Below are 18,522 nucleotides of genomic sequence, written 5' to 3'. Positions count from 1 at the left end.
GCTTGGCCAGCTATCACCGGCTGTACCCGCCGGGTCGGGCTGGCAAGCAACTTCCCGTGCGCTTCGGTTTTTTCGTCAGTGGCTTCAGCGTACGCGTGCACTAATCAACGAATAGCGTGGAACTCATCAGTGTGGAGAAACGTGTATGGATTGTAAAAGCAAGTAATCATCGTATACAGGTGGATAGCGAGACGGTAGGTTGACTTGCAGCCTCTTCGTACTTCTATCGGCGACTGGTAAACACACGTAGAGTTCGGAGGCGTCAGAACTTTGCGCCTGTGAAAAGAAGTGAAATTTGTGTGCCGTGATGCGGGTGTTGTGGCGTGAAAGCAAGCGTGTGCATTTCTTCGTGCAATAATATGTTGAAAAGAGCCTTCTTGAGTTTGTAATTTTCTACTCCTCCCGCAACACGCAATGCTTTCGGCATTGTTCCAGGTTAGTAGCATGTGTTTTAGTTTGCTTTCTACCTGCTTTTGTCGCGCTCGTGTAACATAATTTTCTTTGACTGCGAATGGTTGACGCACAAAGGAGGTCGTACAAGTCGGGAAGCAGCTGCGCTGAACGCAGTCACATCATCGCTGATCGCAAGACCGAACACCGCCTCATGGCCTCATCGCGCGACGCACGCCGTCGCATGACGAGGCGAATCTCCAGTGGGAATGTGCCTTTAGGCTAATGGTTTTAATTTATAGGCTGAACGAAGTTCAGTGGCCTTAAAGCTCCACAAGAACATTATTGTCGCAGCGTTACAAGTGCCACTAAGAGAGGGCACAATGCCTCAGCCAGCCAAATTTCGGCATGCGATTTAGGCTATTAAGGCTGATAAAATTATTTGTTGCGTTTTTGTGTACTTTTGTGCCATAGACATTTTCTAATTGCCGCAACACTAGAAAGAAGTGCTATTTTGGATTACAACTACAACTGGTTTTGCAAGTACACATTATTTTTATTCTTTAGTTGCTTAGTAAAGGTGCCCCACAATTGGACGTTGCCATCTCATTTCACTGGGAAGTGTGAAAAACTCAGTGCACAATTGCAATTTTTTTCTTCCGTTTGCCCAGTTATCTAGCCACATTTAACGCAGTTTGCAGTTAACGTAATTCCTCAATAAAGTAAAGTCACACATTGTATTTGTCAAGGGCCATTTCAGTGAACTGTACTGACTACAGAGCTCTGCCATCCACTACAGCACGGCCACACACAAAATGGCAAAGTGGGCCGAGTTTAGCGAGCTGGCATGCAGGAGCAAGAATAGCATTCTAGCTACACTAATAGTAATTGTGTCAGCAAGAAAGGAAAGGCAGAGGCAGCTATCCTACAAGTGAACACTTATGCTACATTTTCCGATAATAAAAGCAGGGAAGGCTGCTGCCTGCCTTCCTTGCGCTGCCTTCCTTACATGTGCACTCACGTACTAGCAGGACCACTTCGAATGCAAACATTACAAACTGCAATACATGCCGTACGCACTGCTACATGAATTGAGGACAACCACAATGACAATGTTTATAGCTGGACCTGACTAACATCAGTGCTCACTACCGATGCTTAAAGCAATGCAACACTCAGCAACATAGTGTCTGATTTCCATTTGATCGTAATAGTACATACAATTACAGTGTTGTTCATTGTTAATGCAACTGAACCCCACTACAGCAAAGTCAATGAGGGCAAAATTCTTATTTTGCTGTGAAGCCTGATTTTGTGAAATCTTCTTAGTAAATGCAAACATACACTGTGATAACAATACTGCACTGTGTTGGGAATTTTACTTTTGTAGTTTTCCATTACTGCAGGACTCAACAGTACCTCCAAAATCAACTGTAGGCTTCCCTTTTTCGTATTTTCAATATGAGGAGGAAAAAGAAAAGTGGTGCTCAGATGTCAAGCATATTAACATTTACATTTACCAGACGGGCTGGTTCCCTTGACATGAAAGAACTTACGAAGTCTCTTGTTGATCACTGAACACAAAGCAACCGACAAACCCTCCATGCACAAACATCTTTCCTAGGAGAAGCAATTGCCCCATCCTTCGGGGTGAGAAAGGAATTACTACAGTCTCACACGATGGTGTTTAAATATTTCATAACCACATTTCACAATAAAGCAAACAAAATAAAGCTTTTGAAACCACTCAAAGTTCAATTTGCTGACTGCATGCCAAACATGTCTAAAATTCTCACTTCGTCACAACTACTGTTTCACCTGACCTGTTTACATTAGTTCCATTATTCTAGTGGCTCCTGTCATAACGAAAGCACCACATCTCTGGAGCCAGCATGGGAGGGGAAACAAATGAAGGGGTTCATCCTCGCACCGAGTGTCCCCATGCATACTCCTTTTCACAAGGAGTCACCTAGCACCACAAAAGGCAATTTGTTCAAATGAGAGTTTGCATTACTTTGCGTTCAACATAGGCTTTATTTTTCATTGGCTACTTTTTCCGACCTTGTTAAAACAAACGTGGAAATCTTCGGATTGGTGTGTGTATAAAACCGCAAGATAGGTATTTGATGAACAACAAAACATCAAAATTGTAACTGCAAAAAAAAAGTGACAGTAAGGATGCAAATACACATTCAAAAGTAAATCTCACACAGCACCCACGCATCTGCAGAAGAAAGCAACAAAACAATCTAATGTGACATCCATGCTGCCGCCCTCTTCAACATCTGACTAAGCCAGAAGGTTGTTGACATTCACACACTACACTCCACACGGTGAGAAAATGTGCAAAACAGATCCAAATATATAAATAATGTTCACAACAAAAGGTTTTACCTCCACAAACTATTTTAGGGCATCTGTTGGTGCAGGATAGCAAAGTGAACTCTGTTCATAATGGTGCTTCTTCAATTAAAATGGCAATAAATATCATCATGTATCGCTTACAATACACAACAGTTTTTTAAAACTGACTTTGCACTCACTCTAACCCGACCTAATGGTTGGTTGCCGCAGTGAGCTTTGCCAGTTTTCTGACTATCAGCGCTAGTGAGCTGCACTGCAGCTGAAACGATCTTCAAGTGAGTTGTTCTTCACTTTGGCATCCTCTGCACTTTCTACTGCGCAAATGCCAAGTCTTCTGTAACATAAGGTGGCAGCACCCAGAGCAAGAAAGGCTCATGCAAAAGCAAAAACGGCAGCAGAGAAAAGCAGGCTGAGTGGGACACGGGACAGAGAACATACTCGGTCTGGGCGAAGAGAACTGCCCCTCCATGAAATCGTAACGCTGAGTGGGGATTGGAGAAGCGTTCCGCGAAGACTTCGCCGATGTTGGCTCTACAACGGGGAGGGACGAGGGGAGGAGGGACGGGCGTGTGAGAGTCGCGCCGCACAGTTAGCTCGTTTACCAGCCACACAGGGAAGAGAGGGAAGAAGGGAATCATCCAGGACGCAGCAGTACCGACACAAAAGCCACCACCACCACCACCACCACCTACGCACCTGCAACGCTTCCCCTTTCCAAGCACACACATACCATGGCCGAACTTGTTAGTTCCCTGGCATGCATTTTTGCCCATTTCTACAGCAGCTACTCTTTACACCCTGAGAAAACCAGCAAACACACACCCTCTAGCAGGCACTTATGGCAGCGTTTGTCCTACATGCCTAACAACGTGCAACCCTCAGCACTAATGCTGTACTACGCTCAGTCTTCTACACTTAATTGTTCCCTTTAGTTCACAAAGTAGAAATATTGGCCTCGACTTCAATTAAAAATGTGGATTTATGTACCAACGCTCCACATGCGCTACAAGACACTGCAAAACAATTTCGACCATTGAGCAATCTTCAATTAGAACTGAAACCTTTACACATGGCACTTTCTTGCACTTTGCCCCACATCAGATACAGCACCCGAAACCCACAAAATGTGGCCCAATGCCTGTCCTAAAGCCACCATGGCAGGTAATGCCCAAATGGAGGTCTGCAGCCTTCCTCAGCATTCTCGAGAGTATTTCAGGGGTTTCCAAAAACTCACTTCACCATGAAATGCTTTCCAAACAACCTTACGTCAAAAAGTGTTTACACTGGTCTAGTTGGCTGAACCTCTGATTTTTTTTTATTGTACACCAAGTATTCAAATGGGCAAAGAAATGGAGAGACAGACAAATAGTGCATGAAGCAAGCAGATGACTTGCATCTTTTTTTTTTCCAAATATAAAGTCAGCTTTTCTGTACAGCATATCCATCGTTGTGGCTTCTCTACATAGCCCATGCCATTAAGCTTGCTTTAACAAATAGTATGTCTGTGCAATAAAAGCCACACGCACGAAGGACACAAAACTACTCTACAACCAAGTTGGGAGCAACAGTCAGAAAGAAGAACACTTGACTTGGCAACATGTCACGTGTAAACAATGCCACACCATGAGATCCCTTCCACTTCATTCAGAGCATAAAGAGTCTCTGACACATTCACTGTCGAGAGCCAATGTGTTAAAGGAACTCTTCCACCTGTGATTCACAATCGAATTCCGGAATGAAATTTCATGCAGCCCAGAAACATCTCGAAACTAGAGACATGCAAAGTGGAAGGTTTTAGGATAAATAAAATCTTAGCACCAAAAGTGTTCGTTTTGTTTCTGTATGTGGCTGCCCTGCCCAGAAATTCAAGCAGGAGTGCCGAATATATGAGATTCTCAAATATCAAAGCAAATCCCCTAACATTTCATTCAGCTCGGAATCGAGTAGCACCATTAGAAAACATCGAATACCTTCAAAACATCTCAAAGTTCAAAAAACGAGAACACACCGCTGTTTCAATAATGACAGATTCATGGAATTATGCCTTGTTGAAAACAAGGAATGCCTGGCTAAAACCTAATGCAAAAAATATATTCTTTGCAACCTGGTAAGACTTAGTTAGGCGCCAGATGAAGTGAACTTTAAGCACCTCTGAACAATTGCAGCAAACATGCACTGGCCCCCTCCACTAGCGACAGGCTTTCACACAATGTGCCACTGACACTGAGGGGCAAAAGGAAGCTGCTTGTGTGGCATATCTCTTATCTCCTTGGCGTTGCGCCAATTCCAACATCTTAATTCTCTTTGTGCATCCTGATACGGCAGTCCCTCTCAAGCTGCCCAGGTCGACACCCTCTAGATAAGAAAGCCCAGCAGCATACTGACAGAGCTCCCGGGCCCTCGGTTTCCTGATGACAACTCAATCTTTTAACCTGTAATGTTCCTTTTTTTTTTTCTTTCTAACAGAACGTATGAAAAATGACCTCGTTGCGCTTCTTACTTCTAGACTCGGCTTTATTTCCAAGAAAGCGTTGCCACTGCAGTCCTGGTAAGCATGGTTTGCCTACTGTGTCCGTTTATTATTGCTCACTTGCGCCAATTTTGGACTCAACTCTTTATGTGTGGAATCAAATACCCTTCACTGAACCCACACTTAAGTGTTTTCAAAAAATATGGTTAAAGGGTCACTGAAGTGAATTTGTCAAGCTCCTGTTTTTGCTTGCACTGCGTAGACTGGCTCAAATTAATGCGCTTTTCATTGTTTATCCGGCTGATAAGTCGGTAATTATTTTATAAAGCCCGAAAGAAGAAAAGCTACCATGCGCGGAGTGTGGCGGCTGCACAAACTAAGCTGTGACGTTGGGAGGAGGGGGCGCCGTGATTGGACGATGCCCAAGGTTAGCAATCAAACAAGTTTCGGTTTCGGTTTCGGTCTGTAAAACAACATGTTTGACATTCGATGGCATCGTTGGATGGGCATTCTCAATATCCCAGTTATCGTAGTACCGCGCTTCTGCCATGTTGTCGGCTGTAAAATGCATAAGATAAGCCTCCCAGGACGGCTTGGAATCGTAGCATTCACTATTTGAGGCCTACACAGTGGATGAACGCCCTCCGCGTCACCGCAGACGCTCAAATGCCATGCGCTTTTCCCACATATTCAGATCTTGCCTCACTCATGCCTGTATCGTAAAAAGCGTGTTTGCACCAGGCCAAGGGTCTGCTGATTCTGGCCTGTGCCCACTGCCCGCAAGTAGTCGGTGCTTGTGGCAACAGCACGCCAACGAGAACTCGCTAGCGCGTCAGTGTCAGTCTGTGCGTGTCCTGCGAAATCCTTTGTGGAGCAGTGAACGTTAAGGCCCAAAAATGGTGAACTCAGTTTAGAAAACACCGGCCGCAAACGAAATCATCAACTTACAAAAAAAAAGCATGTACCCTCAGGGATTCGAACTTGCGACTTGCAAAACAACAATCCTAGCGCTTCAGACCACTCAACCAGGAGCAAGCGCTGCCTAGATTGGATATATAAGGTATATAATGTATAACCAGTTTACACTTTTATTTAGTTTTAGCATTTCAAGTACCTTAGGTGACTTTGTTGTATAACGCTCGTGCAGTAAGCGTCCCCCAAATTTCCACAATATCTCACATCTAGCAATTGCGTTTCTTAGACGGAAAAGCATTCGCAGATGTGTGGTCGTGCTGCTGAGCGCTGTGCTTGTTCACCCAGGGCAAAAAAGTGCTTCCTGCACTCTAGTTTTACGCTGTACGGTAAAAGTTTCAGTTTATTTTATTTCCTTAGTATCAATATTAGCTTTGCTGACTCTTCTCCCGCCTTCAATTGGCCTTAAATTTTCCTACTAGCATACCAGTCAGCGAAGCGTCGCGTGTGCGCTTGTGCAACGCTTATGTGGAGCGACCTGGACTTTGAGCTTGATAGAGTGTACAAACTAACAAGCTAAAGAAAGGCACATTCTTCCATTCACAAACGTGTCGTGGCTTAGTTTCAACTGAGCAAACGAATTGCGACGACCCGTTGGCGGCCGGCGGACTAAAGGTTGGGTCGATTGACACTGTCGGAAGGTTGGCGAGCCGCGAAGTAGCGCAGTCAAGTCGTCATTTCTTCCTGAAGTCACACGAAAACGCCACAGAAAATTGCGAGGATGCAGAGAGGAGGACAGCATTTTCGAATTGACTTTTCTGCTAAATAAATTCGCGTAAACGCACTCAGAGTGGTCAAAACATGGCCTAGGGACTCCGAACTACAATTTGCGCTAGTAATCCCGCAATGTTTACAAATCACTTCAGTGTCCCTTTAATGCGTTAGTACCAAAAAAGGGACCCACAAGCAGTGTTTTTTGAAGAATAAAATTAATGCGTTGTTGCTACCAGAAAAGGGACCCTTGAGAAGAGGGCCCCAAGGTGGAGACGATATCATCATGCCATGAGTGCATGCATTGTTCCATACGCAGAGCCTCGTCCCTGGAACTGATATCAACGTCCATGCATATGCCATTTAGGTATGGTTTTTTAAAGGCAAATGCGCTAATCACAGCTAGTAAGAATATACACCCTTGAGACACTTGTTGTTGAGGCCACCACATGAGATGAAAGTTGCCCCCAAGTAAAATATGTTAACAAAGCTAAAAGCAGCAGGATAGCTTCTGTATGGCTGTTTTACGACGTGGAAAAATTCTGGACAGAATATCAATTTCCAGATAGGATAGCGCCCCTAATAGAAAGCATAAGAATGCGAGAAGCTTTATTACCGGCTGCAAATCCAGCACAATACTTTCACACAATGATAGCAGGATGTGGTTAATACTTTTGAAACTTGACTGGCTGTGACGAGACAAGTCAAGAACAGAATAAAGGACAGAATGAAGCATGTGCAGTTAGAGCTGTACACTTGTCACTGGGCAACCCTTACTGAGAGCTAGTAAATCAGAAGCACGAACACCGAATTCCCTCTCTGATGCAGTCCAAGAAATGCATTACAATGAACTTTGCAATGACAGTGCCAGTTTGGAGTTATTCTTATACCATTAGAATATATTCGCAAGATTTCATTACAGTACTGCAAGCATGAATGAAGTGCATGTCACAATATGCGATTGAGTATGTCAGCCTCGGAAAACCATTTTAAAGGCACTTTTTTTTCGCAAGCACTATCAGGTAGTACAGGATAAAAGAAAGCAATTAGTGTTTTACGCCTTTACTTATTGCAGAAATCGCATGCCTCGAAAAAACGCCTTTTTTTTCACTATGGCTGCATTTCAGAATCCCAGTTTTCCTCTTCCTTAAAAAAGATTATGAAATGCTGCATCTTGGTGCTTGCTCAACATTTTTTTGACAACAAAAACTGAGCAACAGGAAGGTAATGAAAGCCGTCAAAACAAGGTCTAGTGAGACCAAGCCTTGGGTGTGTGTGACGTGAAATTTCAAAGTGGTGATGCGTTCCCACCAACCCGAGCTTATGCTTCACCCTCAAAGTTTTTATGCATATTATTGCCCCCTTAACAAAAGACCCAAAACACGTCAGAAAACACGAAAAATAACCTTCCAACAAAGGGAATTCGCTATATGCTGGCCTTTTCCTATCTCAGCTATGGGAAAATAATTTGGTTTTCTGCTTGCTTACAGCCCAGACAATGACAAACACAATAAATAGGACTTTTGCTTTTTAAAAACTCGTAACAGAAGTCCGGAAAGTGTGTTTCAGTGAAAATCATGACTTCTGCAATGCATTCAAGCATAAAGCAAACAAAATACTTAGAGCAATGTTATATCGGATGAGTACTTTGCACGTGCGAGTCAGAAGGCACCTTCACTGCACCCTGTTTGCGACATGACGGCAACCAAGATTTCAGTCATCTTTTCTTTACGTACGAAATTCTATTCGCATAATCGGTTGCTTTCAGCGGTCATTTTTTTGTTACTAAGATGAGAGAATTCTTTGTGACCAGCACAACTTATAATACCATGGCATCCATGCATGCAGAAAATCTCCAACTAAAACAAAAATTGACAAAAAAATGGAAGCCACGAGCCAAGCCTCACCAGATGCCGTTGGTGTCCCAAGAGGACTTGAGCCAGGTTGGTGGTAGCCCTGGTTTACTCTGCTCGACGACACACCTGCACCGTGGACAATTATCGCATGAGGGTTCACACAGCCATTGGTGCCCACTGCTATCAGCAGCATCAAACAAGCGTTCAATGCCATCTGACTTAACTGCACTACGGCTGCAAGCCAATATGTAATCACGTCCTACAATTATCTGCATGCAATCATGTTAGCACAAGCCCACCAACTTGAACTATCTCAACAATACCCTGCACGCCTATCATTCAAATTTTACAGTTCAGATACGCCCTGTATGAGTCCAATGAGGTCAAGCATAGCAGCACCCGACAAAAACTTGACATTGGCTCTTAGCCACGGCCCATGAACACACAGCAGACAAGTTACTGTGTGGGCTGTAGGCTTGGCCCCATGTAGGCATGTTGTGTAATTGAACTGGTGTAGCAGTGCATGGGAGGTGCACCTCACACATCATTAACCCTTTGAGGGTCAAATTCTTTTGCCGAATGCGACCCCCCCGGGTCGATTTTTTAAACTGCTGATATAAATTCTTCAGATGAATCTATTTCGAGATAAATTTTTTTTTAGGCTGATCATAAAGCAACAAAAAAGATCATTTGTGCTGTTACATACACATGGCATATTCATGAATAGCATAAGAAAAATTCCAAGAAAGTTTTGCAGGTGCAAGAAGCAGGAGAAGCGCAAGAAGCGCATCAGTTTTGCGGACGCAAGAAGCGGGAAGCGCCCGTAGGACGAAACCAAAACCAGCGGCTGCGCACCCTGCCAGCGGCTGCGCACCCATGCATGGCCTGATGCGCAAGCGATAGCCAGCACACCGCTGTACTAAAGCATAAAAAAAGAAAAGAACCATTGGCACAAGTAAAAATTTCACGTATTCCCGCAGTTAGGCAGCCCATGCCAAGCGAGAAAATAGATCGAAAAAGGCGCACTTTTTAAACATACCAGCAATGACATACATGTACGTTATTAACCATTTTGAGAGTGTTTGCCGGAGACATACAAGTACGTCATTGACCCTGAAAGGGTTAAGACAAATGTGCACCACATTCTTATCACAATTTTCTCTGAAGTTGAGTACATGGAGCCTGGATAAGTAACCGCGAGCACATAACGAATAACACAAGCTCCAGGTACACACTCCAACAGAAAAATACAGAAGAATGTTACACTAGTTTGCCAAGCCTAATTTGTTCACCTGCACTAACCAAGAATCTACAGCCCGAGCCAGCAGGTGATGCATCAATCCCAAGGTGTTTCATCAAGAAACCACACTGTGAATGGCTGAACTTGCATTGACCCCATCACTGCACCATTACGTGAAAGCGGTGAAGCCATGCAGATTAGAGGATTGTGGAGTCCTGAAATGCATTGGTGCTATCCTAGATTCACTTCAGGAAACTTTAATACAAGTGTAATCCTCAAAATCCCTGCAAAATAATCGGCATTTCATCAAGCAAAAAAGCTCAACAACCTCTTTTGGCCCATGCACGATGCAATGCTGATAAAAAGCTTCATCCTGCAGCTCCCGTATTCCCCGCCATTCCCCTGGATTTCAAGCCTCGCTCACAGTGTGCACACCGAGCGAATTAGCGATCAGCATGTGCCAGCAGAGCCCGACTCACCGGCAGGGCCCAGTGGAGGCCCCGACTGCTGCGGTGGTGGAGGGGCCAGCTTGGCCGAGGGCCCGTTGGTGTACCCGCCGGCCAGGTGAGACCAGCTGCCGTTCACCGTGGGGCCGTTGGGCTTGGCCTGCGCCGCCGAGGGTGGAGCCACACTCACCGGAGGAGGGGCCCTGAGAGGCGGCGGTTCCTTGGCCACGTGGTGAACGCTGTCGCCGTAAGGCGCCGCATGGGGTCCCCCGCCCTCAGCAACACCAGCCGAGGGTGGCTGGCCATAGGAAACTGGGCCCCCATAGGGCATGCCTTGACCCCCCGGCGCAGCCATTCCCTGCGACACACAGCGGCAAGCTGGTCATTTCAGAGCAGTGGTGCAATGCCAGAGGCTGTCTCCCCGTGGCCTGTACTGTATGTGCCCCCAAGGAAATGAGCCAACATGGAGAAGTCGAGAGTCTGATGCTTTACCCTGTATGGGTGTGAGCAAGTGCTCCCGAGCATTGATCCCGCGGCTATACATTTCGGCTCCTCTGACACTAGCTGAAATCTCTTGCACAGAGGTTTTACGTTACTTGTATCACTAGCGGACCAACCAGAAATTGATTTCAAGGCAAGGTTCTGGCACATTTTGGAGAAAAGTGTTTGCTGTAAATGATTTCTCCGTAAGGGTTTGGCCTCCCATATTTTGCAAACTGCCTTAAATTAGCAAGAAGTTCCACTGAGATATCAAATCAGTTGAAACAAAAACATTTGTTGTACTGTAAAATGGCTCTGATCTGTGTGCGTTGCTACATAATCGGACGGCAATTAGTTTGCAATTAGACCAACACAAGAGGGACCGGAAATACAGAAAATACAGTGGTCTAAATGCCAGCTGATTCCCATCTGGTTTGTTGTATTGGTTGGCTCTTTTCTCTTATATGCCAAAAGAAATAAACCTTGCTCTTGCAAAACCTTGCAAAAGAAATAAACCTTGCCCTCAGCATGACGGCCATGCATGGTTTAAAACCATGTCAAGTTTAGAAAAAAATTCCTAGGAGTAGAAAATCCCTTTTCTACAGCAGACACTTCATTCCCACTACTGCGCAAGATGTCTCCCACTATGTATCACCTCTTAACACTTAACAAGCTACACAGAGTTCAGTGCAGACATGGCAGCTTGCCTGTCTCCAATGGGGACGATTCCCATCACTTGTACATATGCAGGCAAATTAAAAGACTCCACAGTCTCTCACAGCCCCCGGTGGCCTTATAGAGATAAAAAAATAAGATACCATGAACACAGCACCCCAGTACAGAAACGAGAAGCTTTCTACAAAACTGCTTTTCGTGCTCCCTACTTCCCAAAATTCTATACCTGTGAAATATTCTGAAACTTCAGATCAGGTTGGAGTTGTGAAATACAGGGTGTCTACCAAGTTGACATTTTCAAATTTCCTTAGTTTTCCAGGTTTTCCCTGAGCCTTTTTGCAGAATTCCCTGAGTGACACAGAATATTTTTGGCCAACATGGTCTGACACCATGTTGCCAAATGCAGTCACTCCCTAAAAAGCATGTTATAAAATAAAGAAAAACAACATAATATAGATTGAATGGTAACGAGTAACCTTTATTCTCTTAAAAAGACAACAGAACAGAGTGGTTAGTAAAATTCAAAGGGAATAAAATATCAGAAAAAAAAGATAAAAATTTTTGTTTTCAGCTCATGCACAATGCTGTATTTCACTGCTTCAAAGAGTTATTTTGGTTTGGATGAGGGACACCTGCATCTCGGACTCAGCCACCGCATTGGTGGCAAAAGCGCGATTTGGATTAAACTTGGCGAGTACACGGAAAATGAGCAGACGGTGTAGCAGAAGTTCGTTAGTTGCACCAATATCACTTGATTTCGCAGGGCCAGGCCCATTTGGAAAATCTACTTGACTGCTTGAAAAATCAAACATTAGATATTCCTTTCGCGAACCCAATTCTCCGTGGGGATACTACCCTATTCGTATTCCAATTTTCATGTATTTGCATACCCCTGCTTGCAACTCCTCCAGCCGACGACATGGTTCCATGAGTTTTCCCCGAGTTTTTCCAGATTATTCAAAATCCCTGAGAATTCCTTAACCCGGTTGGTAGACACCCTGAAACAGTACACTTGTGAATAAGATGTCATTTACAGTATAAATGCATGCTTTTTCTAGTATGCATGTGTACGCATAGGCTCGTAAGCCATTTCAGGAAGGGTTTCTATTGCTCGAATGTCCTACCAACACCCCTCTTCTGCTAACAGTCCCTGTCTATTCAACATTCAACACATTACAAGGGATGACTCCCAGACGACTTCCTAAGGCAGGGGGTTTTCAAAGTGATTCCTATGTTCCTAGGTTCCATGTTCCTAGGAACATGAGTTTCTCACAAGCCTCTGGCAATGCACCCCTTCCACACCCACCTCCCCACCTCAAAAATTCAAACTTCCTTGGTATTTTGAAGTTGAGGTATGCCACAATGTTTTCTACACAAAACACTCAACACAGAAACTAAGTGCACCAGTAGCTAATGTGAGGCTGCCCCTAAGCAGGACAGAGCCACACATTAACTTCTAGCTCCAGGCAAAAGTTCGTGCAACCCTGCAACATGCATGCTTTCCATTCCAGTGGCCAAATAGTGCAAGAAGCATTTTGAGTGAAATTACAGCACGTTCAATTTAAAACTCATAAACCTGTGCAAGGACCGCACCTAATCTACTGTGCGGTGTGTCTGACAGCTTCTTCAGGCCTTCAAGGGTTCTGTGGAAGCAACATCTTAAAGTGACATCTTAACGTGAAATTAGGTCCTTAGAAAATTAAGCCTAGAGGAAGCAGATTTTGACTAAAAATAGATCCTCAAAGACTGCCCCAAAATTATGTAAAAATAACATCCCATTCATTTGAGCTTAAATATAGGTACCCATATACAGCCCATTGCTTTGTTGCAGCAAGGCTTGAGAGTTACAGCAGGCCTTGTGTCATAATAACACACTTTGAGCAGAAAAATTTAAATGTTTCAAATTCGGGGGTTTTAGGCACTGAAGTAACACTTGGGCCATGAGGCGCACCACGCTGGTGAGGTAGGGAATAATTTGGACCCCATGGGGATCTTAAAATGTGTACCAAATCTCAACACAAATGCAATTTTTGCCTCCACCAACTTTGAGCATAGTCAAACCCCTATTCCAAGAAGAGAGCTATTAAAGTGGCTTCAAACAAAACTGCCACAGTTCTCAAACTAACTAAAAACGAAATGGTACAAGTGAAGAAATGTGAACACCAGACCACTGGTCATGTTCCTAATACTAAGCTACCATAGAGTGTCCTCATGCCTTTCTTCACCCATTATTTGTAAATGCGGCTTGCTTTCAGTTTCCTTTAAGTCTCCTGGAAGCTGATGCCCACGAGGCACCTTCAACAGTGTGCACACCGAACTAGACAAAGGCCACCGACAGGAACTTCTGAATGGGGTTCAGAGAAGCGGCACCAGCGAACCAGCCCTCGATATTGACTGTGTGCTCAAAAAACCATGGCCACTCAATCTTCTGAGCACACATTCATGTGACAACCGTGGTCTGGGAAAAGCCGCTGGCTGCAACACAATGGTGCACTACGAAAAAGCTCGAGTGCAAGCCACCAACACGGCAATATACGCAGCTGGCATGCTTTCACAGCACAAAGCATTGCATAAAGGCTCCAGCAAGCTTTAGAGGCAAACAATAATTCCTCGAATGTGAAAACTTCTTGAGCAGGTGAAAAAGAGCAAGAATCAAAGCATGAGCAACAAAGTGCAGAACCAAGTTGAGTGCAAGCACAGGTGCGTCAGAGGCACTCAAGACAGATGCAGGGGGCCCTAGGGGGGGGGGGGGGGTGCCATGGTGGGAGGGGGGAATAGCCCTCCAGAACCTTTCCCCTGAATACCCTACGAATGTGCATTGAAGACAAAAGCACTAAATTACCAAAATCATGCACCATGCTCTCAATACAGATGTAACAGAATGGACCTTTTTCCAGTAGCGATTTGCGCATGCACGCACCACCGGTCCCCGCCTGTCTGTCAGGGGGACCTTGAGCAACAATCAACCGGGTGCATTCTCACATTGCCGCTTGGAGAGCAGCTACCACTTTCAAGCGCCGCACCTTTTTATCACCGCCTTTTGGACAGCTCGCGGTGAGTTTGTATGTGCACACCATGGCCAAGTACACTCAAGCTACACACACAAAAAAAGGTTTACGAAGGAAAGGCACACACAGCTGACAAGAAAAAGGAAGGCTGCCCATGCTGCGAGCATGGCTACCAGTTAGAAAATCACAGATGAAAAAAAAAAGAAAAGAAAATGGCACGTCGCCCACTGAAAATTAGTCTCTGGAATGCGCACCTGCTTCCATGGCTTTCATGTGAAATAATAAACGGGTGACGGGTTGGTAGGGTAGGGATTGAGCGGTGACGAGGATATTTCGTGCACATGTTTTTTGACAGCGAGACCTTTCCTGCCCTGACTGCTTAGTTCACCATGGAGACTGCTAGGAGGACTGGTACTGGAAAAAGGTCCATTCACTGATGTGCATGTGACATTCACAAACAATGCATATTTTATAAAAGTTACCGCACTGCCCCACAAAAATTCACTCGAAGCATTATGTGACAAGCACATTTCCCCCCATCTGCGTGATTAGGGTGTTAACACGCCCAGCCCTATAACCAAGATGCAAAACAGCCCGTCCCAGCCCTAAAACATATCTCGGCTTATATTCTAAAACTGCACCTGCAGCAGTGGCAAGTAGAATGTGCACATTAAGGAGAACAAGCGACTCTATTGACATACTGGAACGTTGACATTCATGCAAGAAAATCCACTAATAAACAGTCGCATTGTACCATTCTCACAAATCACTCGTGTTCTTTATTCAATCAAACAAGATTATTAATGTGCTAGATAGGAACCCGGCCCTACAACTTAGCTGATACCTTTAGCTTGTTTTAGCAAACATTTTTCAAAATTACGGTTTTCCTTCTGCAGTGAAATCGAACCAATTACGCAAGCTGCTGTATAGCTGTACAAGTTCATATTATACATAAATAATCTGGAAAAGTAGGGCACCAGTTGCGAAAAAAGCTACGGACAGCTTCTTCCACATATATTGTGGCAGTGATACACTACGCAACATTTCCAGATATTGCATTGCAAGTATCATAGTTCATTATACTACGTAAACTTGCACTCTTCAGGCTTAGATTTTCTAGGTTTTTCCATGTACCAGTTTCTTTTTTCTTAATGTGGCATGCAACACGGCAGCATTCCTTTTTTGTTATTTTTAGATCTTGAAACCCTCGGCATTCGGGCCTCAAAGGTGACATTCACTATACATACTCGGCAAATAACTGAAAGTGCTCTTTAAACAGACAAAAGATAAAAATCAGGAACATGCAAAAATGAAAAATTTAGGGTTGATGTAAATGTTGACCCTTGTGAAAGCATTTCTGCTTAATCTGAGCGCTCAACTGTTGCTGCCAAACTACACACTTGGATGACCTCCACACGCTGGCAGTTGTCAAAGGCTGCACAGTACAGTATGATGAGCAGCAGATAAAGGATGACTGCTATTACTTTGCCAGTTGGTTTCTGCATTCCCCCTCTCACCACCCACAGCCACTTCTACGAAAAGAAGGTTGCAATCCAGAGAGGCAAATAAGGAATGGTGCAACTCCCTGTACCCACAATATGTGCACAGCTCCTCAAAATTATATGCAGCAGCTGAAAGGCTGTTACTTTGTCTAAACACAAGAGTTCCAATGAAAAACTGAAATGGTGGATGGATTGCAAGTGATTAGACTGGCTGTGTGCTGAAACCTACTGAAACATGATGGCAGCAATTACGCGCCTTCAATCACAGTTGACACACACAAAGCGCACTACTAGAGCTTTAGAAATGTGGAAGATTACCATTACATTCCCAAATTTGCTTTGGAAAAAGATCCCGCCTCTTAAAGCAATGTTTCCAAGTTTTTTTTTTTAAATGGGAAACGACGGACTAGACGTGCGTAGTATGAAACAAGCTCAAACCAAGCACCTAAGTAGGTTGCTGGATGTGCGCGTTTATGGACTGTGCCCCCAGTATTTATTAGCTTGTCGTCCACCAAAGGAAATACACAAGACCACAGTCATGCTACAAATGTCAATGCTCCGGAACTATTAAACCCGAAATGTCAGAACAGGACAACGACACACCGTTACAAGGGTAAACGGCACCGCAGCAGAGAAGGGAAAAAAAAAATACTCGGCTGCCAACATTTCCTCGAGCGCCATATCACAACTGGGGACGGGTACTGCAGAGAACTCCGGCCCGCAAGCACTTGCAGCTACTTGTTCGCTGGGGCTACGATACAACGGGCGCACACGTTACGCACCTGAGTTCGTCGCACGTTAACATCGAACAGCGCACACGCAAGGTCACTGACTGCTCATCAGAGGGGGTGGGGGGCCGGCAAAGACGTGGTGCAATGCGCGTGCCACAGGCATGGGCAAAGCACCACGGCAAAGCTATCCGGAAGGTTGACTGACCAAGCATATCGTCATGATCAAATTCAAGGCTACGATAACACATTACCCACTTTTGTTTTTTGCTTTCCTACTCCGCCTTCCTGCTGCGCCGACGCAGGGTCTCATGCTAAACTCGGAATTTTTTTCAACCTACGTAAAAGTGCCTGCATTACAGAAATGTACTAAAATCGCGGTGCCGCCTTTTTGGAACAGCATTACCGCGACAAAAACAAGCGGTGACACAGCGTAGCCGACTGATGATGCGGCAGTGCTTACGCGTCAATGCCACGAAAACCCACATTTCAAGCGCTGTACGGAGCTCAAACATGAAAAGCACGTGTGCTTACAAGCGCTCAGAACAACGAAAGCGTTCTTTTTTTCAGCCAACTGTCGCATCGAAGGCGCGATTAAGCCTTTTTTTAAAAAACACGCCGCAAAGCTGCCCCGTCGATCGCAAGTCGTGCACAGGAGCCAGCCAAGAACGCAGACAGACGGTCGGTCTGTCAATAACGCTTGCAGGTTTCGAAAAGACGAGACGTATTCCAATACTCACTTGTAATGGTTAAAGCACAGCTCGACGGCTTCGTCTTTAACTTCTATAACCCGCTCATACTTCCCGTGGCCAAGAAACAGCAGGCTGACGTTATGTTCTGATAGCCGGAAATGGCACGCTACGCATGCGCCCTCAAAACAACGTGGCATTTGACCCACAATGCACTACTGGGAGGAAGTGGAAATTACGCAAGGGAAACGGGTGCAACACACCGCACGACAGCAGAGGCAGTAGTGTAGAACCGAAACCGAAAATAAAAGCGCTACCTTTGTTATTTAGGTTATTGTCAGTAATACGCGGGAATAGGTGCGCCAAAAACGCTGATTGTGAGCGCGAAAAATAAAGGGTTGAGAACAAGCAAGTCCACGGTGGGGAATTATACAAAATGAATCTTTTCGAAAATGTTTTTTTTTATCATCGCCCCCACAGGCCAGGCGCACCCGCAAGAGATTGTCGAGCCACGGACCTTTACCTGCCTTCCCCAGCCCTGGCAAGACACTGGGGATTTTCGATTACAGTCTCGGACTCACCGCGGACTCCCCAAGAGGCAGTCCGGCGTTCGATTTTCCCATGTATCCCTGTGGCTTCAGGTAATACTTGAACTACCCGCGGACTATCCGCGATGAGTCCGAGACTGTAAATCGAAGAGCCGGCCAGTCACCCTTTTTCAGATGAAGAATAAGCATCATCATCGCCATTACCTTAATTCCCAAATGTTCTACTTTTAGAGATTCCAGAAATAAAAAACGTTGATATTTTAAATTTATGAAACGTGGCATGCGTTTTACAAATAAAAGGAAACTCTAGAGCTGACTGCTGGAACTACATCCTATTATTTCTGCCCCCTCTCCCAACAAAAAAAAATTAATGCTAAAGCAGCGATAAATATCGTTTTTGCGTGCAGCGCGTTTTTTGCACAAAGGAGGTTGGTTTGGATGAA

The 18,522-nt window shown here is 44.8% G+C and overlaps 1 protein-coding gene across 2 annotated transcripts in view; it reads right to left on the bottom strand.

The window, feature by feature from the left end:
• The window catches only part of Sec24ab (Protein transport protein Sec24AB), a 61,069-nt gene extending 43,329 nt beyond the window's left edge, over nucleotides 1-17,740 (bottom strand). The window contains exons 1-4 of one of the 2 annotated variants that reach the window (XM_077678636.1): nucleotides 17,583-17,740; nucleotides 10,483-10,807; nucleotides 8,815-8,889; nucleotides 3,193-3,285 (exon numbers count right to left, since the gene is read on the bottom strand). In XM_077678636.1, coding sequence (XP_077534762.1) covers nucleotides 3,193-3,285; nucleotides 8,815-8,889; nucleotides 10,483-10,804 — 490 coding nt within the window. In that variant the 5' untranslated portion in view covers nucleotides 10,805-10,807; nucleotides 17,583-17,740. The remainder of the gene's footprint in view (nucleotides 1-3,192; nucleotides 3,286-8,814; nucleotides 8,890-10,482; nucleotides 10,808-17,582) is intronic. The other variant, XM_077678640.1, reaches the window with a different exon arrangement.
• Between the last annotated feature and the right edge of the window lie 782 nt (nucleotides 17,741-18,522).

The sequence above is a fragment of the Haemaphysalis longicornis genome, unplaced genomic scaffold (assembly GCF_048455015.1).
Source record: "Haemaphysalis longicornis isolate Haplotype H1 unplaced genomic scaffold, Haemaphysalis longicornis Haplotype H1 scaffold_1, whole genome shotgun sequence".
In the NCBI taxonomy this organism is placed as follows: Eukaryota; Metazoa; Arthropoda; class Arachnida; order Ixodida; family Ixodidae; genus Haemaphysalis; species Haemaphysalis longicornis.
This window is presented reverse-complemented; position numbering and strand designations above follow the sequence as displayed.